Source organism: Malania oleifera, chromosome 6, assembly GCF_029873635.1.
Source record: "Malania oleifera isolate guangnan ecotype guangnan chromosome 6, ASM2987363v1, whole genome shotgun sequence".
Lineage (NCBI taxonomy): Eukaryota > Viridiplantae > Streptophyta > Magnoliopsida > Santalales > Ximeniaceae > Malania > Malania oleifera.
The window spans coordinates 83913269-83919475 of NC_080422.1; the positions used below are offsets into that span (position 1 = coordinate 83913269).

Consider the following 6207-nt stretch of genomic DNA (forward strand, 5'->3'; position numbering starts at 1 on the left):
CATCCAAAATTGCATATTCAAAACTCGAAAATAATTTATCAAATATTGTGACACCACTCTTTATGTTATACAACTTTCTTAGTGTGTCCTGGAAGTGGGTTGTTAATAGTTGGATTTACTCGGGGTTTGGGTGTCATTATTGCAAATGGTTGTTCGTCTAAGCTACGTCGTTTTATAGAAAACAAAAACCGCTGCATTGGATTGTAAAAGGTCCGTTTAAATGTCCACTCCGAAAGTCCGAACTTCTGAAGAGGGTGAAAGTGAGGAAACAGAATCCAGAGAGATCTTCTTCTTCTTCCTCTTCTTCCTCAGCACTCTCCTCACTGTCCTCAACACTCTCTGTACCTGAACCTCATTTCCATCCATCCATCGAAGCAAAGGAAGCAGCAGAAGATGGGAAGGTTCTCAGCCACCCCCACCATCTTCATCCTCGCTGCTCTTCTACTACTCCCCCCTTCCGCCGATTCATTCTACCTCCCCGGAGTCGCACCTCGTGATTTCCAACGGGTAATTTGACGATATTTGCTTCTATTGCATGTGCATCGCTTTAATTTTCATTCTGTCGTTCTCCGCTTAATCATTGGCGATTTAACTCTAATCTTGTTCCACCACCTGTTTTTACTTGAATCTCTCTCCCTATCTGTTTCCGTTTTGCTTTCCCGCCACTTTCCATTAATTTGTATTTTTTTTTTCTTATTTTTCGGAGAATGGATGTTGTTTGTATGATCTGTAGATAGGATTTTAGGATACTTTATTTGAGTTTCGATCTATACAATTGTCTTGACCTTTTTTTTTCCCCATGGATCTGCTCTCTGAGAAGTGAAATTCACACGCTGGGAGTACTGATCTAATTGCTGTAGATCTTGAAACATGATTTCTGCTTATTGTCTGGCTAATGATTTAGGTGTTAGACGGAGCCTTATTCGCAATCAGTTGTTTTGCGAATTTTGCGGTTGGGGTTTGCCTCCATGTTGTATTGATTGGGTGGATAGGGCTTACATTCGGCTGTTTCATAAAGATTTAACACTGCATTTTGGGAGCATGGAATTCAAGCCTGGGATTTGGAATTATGTGGAATGAAATTTAATTTTGTTTTGTTTTGTTTTTTGTTTTTGTTTTTTTTCCAAAACTCTCTAGGATTGAATTTTCCAATTCCATGCTCCTGAACAGTGTTAGTTTTTATTTGTTCCTTTAATTATCTTTCTATGCAAACTAATTTCCCCGTGCTTCATCAACTCTTAGATGCAACTGAACATTTACAATTTGGTCTTAAGCTTAGTCCCTTCGACTCAAATTTTCAAACCTTTTCAAGTTTCACATATCCTGAGCTTGGGAGCTTGGAGTTCAAACCTTCAATTTAGATTTGATTTAGCTCTGTGTGGATTTAGACAAATGCCATGCAAAATTGTATTTTATTTTGTCAATGTCTATAAAAATTCAAATATAAGGCCTAAAACCCATTCTCCCAACCACACCATGAACTTATCGAGTTTTATCACTTAAAAGCAGCTATCATATTGAATAAGCATTTGCAGTTTTTCCAAATTAAACTTTTATTTGATTGGCTGAGATATCAAAAAATTAGGCTGTACTGCATGTCGTTCTATTTATCCATTAACTACTAGATGCTTATTCTAATAATTTGAGTTTTTATTAAGGTGTGTCCCATACAGAATTGTGATACGTCTATGCCAGTAATTGGTGTCCGACACTTCAAACATTTTAGAAAGTATAAGGATCTTGTTATTAGCCACTAATCATTTTAACTAGAGAGCATTTACCGGTTCATATGTTGTAAATGCATTGTCTTTCCCACTGCAGAGATATGGTTCCTTTTTAACCATACATGAAGTTATTTATACCATACTAGAGTTTTTTGGTAAAGCTTTTTGTTCGCTTGACAAACGTTTTAAGCTTGTGTGATGAAGATAAGAGCAGACCAACTAGGAATTGACAATACATTGTTAACATAAATGGCCAAATTTTAGAGTGGTTTTTCAGTTTATTTATGAACAATTTTTGTGAAGAGTAGATCACCGCATGCGCCAACTGCTCAAAAGCTAGTAAACTAATTACATGATTTGAATTTCCAAAAGAGGAGACTATGCAAGGATGCATTCTGATTTTATGCTCTCTTTGGTGTTCATTTTTTATATAGGTTGAATCAAGAAACTCATGATTGTTTGACTTCCATAAGTATCACATGCTAAAAGAACTTGGGATGAACTTGGATTATGATCTTTGCTTTGATTGTCCTACTTTGTAGGGGGGTCTTCTTCGAGTCAAAGTGAACAAGCTTTCATCAACAAAGACGCAACTACCATATGATTACTATTTCTTGAATTATTGCAAACCTGAAAAAATTACAAACAGTGCCGAAAACTTGGGAGAAGTTCTTCGTGGCGATCGTATTGAGAACTCTGTTTATACTGTGAGTTATCTTTTCCTTGTATTATTCATTCAACTATTCATCTAAAAATTATAAAAAGGAGCTTCTCTTTTACTAGAGTTTGATTTATTCAGGTAGGTATTTCTTTTCTTATTGCTGTTCTAAGTGTTTGCTCGTTATGCTAGTTTAAAATGAAAGAGGAAGAGTCATGCAAGGTAGTCTGCCGTGCAAAACTCAATGCTGAATCTGCAAAAAATTTCAAAGAGAAAATTGATGATGAGTACCAAGTTAACATGTAAGCACTTAGTGAATGCATAGTTTTGTGCATATTGTCTAGCGCTCTGTATTGTAAACCATTTATATCTTTCTATGGAAATTGAAATCATTTTCTTGAGCATCTTTATGTGTGTGCTTGTTAATGGCATGGCTTTTAATTTTGCATTTATATGAGGCCACGCAGGATTCTGGATAACCTTCCTGTTGCAGTTCTTAGGCAAAGAAGGGATGGAAGTCAGTCTAAAATTTATGAGCATGGATTTCGTGTTGGGTTTAAAGGAAAATATGCAGGAGTAAGTTTCCTGTTAGGTTCCATACTGGATTTGCTTTTGCGTGGTTCTTTTGCTTTATTTTAATTTAGTGAGCCAACTTGCTGGCACAGAGTAAGGATGAGAAATATTTTATCAATAACCACCTAATCTTCAAAGTCATGTACCATGAGGATCCTGAGACTCACTCTGCACGCATTGTTGGATTTGAGGTTATTCCAAACAGGTTCTATCTCATTTATCAGACCTTTTCTTCTCTTTCTGTTTCTTTTATTTATTGATTTTTTTTTTGGGAGGGGGGGGGGGGGGGGGGAGGTGGAGTTTAAACCTATTGCATCTGTCTACCTATTTTATTGATGTTTTTTGTGGTTATTCCTGTTCTTAGTTGCTTGCTATGACTGACGTATATGAGTGAACTATCAACACATATTTTCTTTTTATCTTCTGCCTGAAAATTAATGTTCATTTATGGGTTGAAAAAGGATTACACAGCTTTAGCAGAAAGTAGTAGAAGAACCTCTTATGATTGCATCTTAGCATAAGGTTTTGTTCAATGCAGCAGATTTTCTGAAATGTATAATTTGAAAGTTAGTTGAGGAAATAGTGTATGCTGATATGTTCTAACAGAATTAAGAAAACATAGTTTTTGTGTGTAGCAACTAGCTAACCCAAATGGTTGGGGCCAGAGCCTTGTTGAATTGATTTGATGGAGGGACAGAATATTCTAGGACAGTTTGGAAACCAAAATCAGTTTCAAAATTTGAAATGAATTGAGGAGGTTGTGATTTCTTAGTTGCATCAGTAATTAACTAGGCTCTCTTGCTAGAGCAACCTGATTCACATCCATACTTTGGTTGTCTTGGTCTTACATGCACATACGCTACACTTTGTTAATATGTGAAGTGTTGAGCTGTTTTTTCCATCCTCTCGCTTTTCTTTTGGAAACAGTATTAGTCATGAATACAAGGAGTGGGATGATGAGAATACTCAGCTGGTAACATGCAATCCAAGCAACAAAAATATAATCCAAGGTGGCACTGTTCCACAGGAGGTTGACACTGATAAGGAGGTTGTGTTCACATATGATGTATCTTTTGAGGTATCATCTCCTGACTGTTGCTTTTATTTTCTTCTATTTCATTGTCTCATATGTATCTGTCATTCTATAGGCCAGTGAAACCAAATGGGCTTCACGCTGGGACACATACCTTCTCATGAATGATGATCAGATTCATTGGTTCTCCATTATCAACTCTTTGATGATTGTCCTGTTCCTTTCCGGCATGGTAGCTATGATCATGATGAGAACTCTTTACAGAGATATTTCAAACTATAATCAATTGGAGACTCAAGATGAAGCCCAGGAAGAAACAGGCTGGAAATTGGTACATGGGGATGTCTTCAGGCCACCTCATAATTACAGTTTATTGTGTGTGTATGTTGGGACAGGGGTCCAAGTTTTCGGAATGACCCTTGTCACAATGATATTTGCGTTACTGGGTTTCCTTTCACCCTCCAACCGTGGTGGGCTTATGACAGCCATGGTTCTCTTGTGGGTTTTCATGGGCCTATTTGCAGGTTACTCCTCAGCTCGATTGTACAAAATGTTTAGGGGAACACAGTGGAAAAAGAATGCCTTAAAAACGGCATTCATCTTTCCTGCTATTCTTTTTGCCATCTTCTTTGTGCTGAATGCCCTAATCTGGGGGGAGAAGTCTTCTGGTGCGGTGCCTTTTGGGACAATGTTTGCCCTAGTGCTCTTGTGGTTTGGGATATCAGTGCCATTGGCTTTTGTTGGCAGTTTCATGGGTTTCAAAAAGCCAGGCATTGAGGATCCAGTGAAAACAAATAAGATTCCTAGGCAGATACCTGAGCAGGCATGGTACATGAATCCTGTTTTCTCTGTTCTCATAGGAGGAATCCTCCCATTTGGGGCCGTCTTTATCGAACTCTTCTTCATCTTGACTTCCATATGGCTGAACCAGTTCTACTACATTTTTGGCTTCCTTTTTATTGTCTTCGTCATCCTCCTCATCACATGTGCGGAGATAACTATTGTGTTGTGCTACTTTCAGTTGTGTAGTGAAGATTACCACTGGTGGTGGAGAGCCTACTTGACTGCTGGCTCCTCAGCATTGTACCTTTTCTTATATTCCATCTTTTATTACTTCACCAAGTTGGAAATCACCAAGTTGGTCTCTGGCATCCTTTACTTTGGGTATATGACTATTGGGTCATTTGCCTTCTTTGTCCTGACTGGGACGATAGGCTTTTATGCATGCTTCTGGTTTGTTCGGAAAATTTACTCATCGGTGAAGATCGATTAGTTCGAGTGTGTAGAAGAAAGATATGGGCAAAGAGACCAAGCACTGTAATGATTAATCGAAGTGGGTACCCAAGGATGGAGTGCCCTTGTCTCAGCTTGTGCAGGATGAGATTACTATTCAAGACTTCAAGGAACTTCCATTTTACAGATGCCACGGTAGATACTGATGATCTGTACTCTTGTTTGTTCTTAAAATTTTCTTCCAAACCTTTGTATCCAGATTACATGTTTTTCTTCCAAACTTTTGTACCAAGGTTTCATGTTTATCATATTAGAGTTTCTATACTTCTGAGCACAGATATTCATAGTTTGGATTCTTGTGTAGCACTCCCTAGTTGTGTGGTTCTTTCTGGAGGGTGGTGCAGAAACTTATATACATGGGTATTTTTACTAAGATTGGCATACAAAATATTGCAGATCAATCTGGTAATGTGAGTGGATGCCTGCCAAGTTCAATTCTCCCACTCTAACCTCACCATTAAGTGATGGTCAATTTTGACACATTTCTGTGTCAAGCTAGAAAATCCAAAAAAGGAAAAAATAAAAAGTAAAGGAAACCTCTTCCTTCACTTGGGATAAAGGCAATCTGTCATTGTAAAATGAATGCAAGAAAATAATAGGTAAAGAAAATAAATTCCACTTTTATGTGTTTAATTATTAAAAAATTAAAAGATAAAATAAAATATATAGAGAATTAATTGATAAATTTTTTTATACATCATTAATATTTGGTTCGTTATGTTCTTAATTATTTTTTGTTTTATTTTTTATAATATTTAATATGAAGAGAAAACATTATGAAAAATAATTTTGTTGTTATTTTCCTCTCCTTAAATAAAATATTTGATCCAAATATATCTAAAGGTTAAACTTGGAGCATTCAACAACTTTATATTGTGATTTTTGCATTAGAGATTTCAAGTTCAAATTTTAGGATGAAATGGAAG

General features: G+C 36.7%; 1 protein-coding gene across 1 annotated transcript; it reads left to right on the plus strand.

Annotated features, from left to right (window-relative positions):
• Positions 1 to 205: 205 nt before the first annotated feature.
• LOC131157753 (transmembrane 9 superfamily member 7-like) lies at positions 206 to 5545 on the plus strand. Its single transcript, XM_058112112.1, has 7 exons — positions 206 to 507; positions 2267 to 2431; positions 2575 to 2684; positions 2850 to 2958; positions 3048 to 3160; positions 3883 to 4033; positions 4104 to 5545. Exons 1-7 carry the CDS (start codon positions 394 to 396, stop codon positions 5259 to 5261), a joined length of 1920 nt encoding a protein of 639 aa, XP_057968095.1. The 5' UTR covers positions 206 to 393; the 3' UTR covers positions 5262 to 5545.
• The last annotated feature ends 662 nt before the right edge of the window (positions 5546 to 6207 follow it).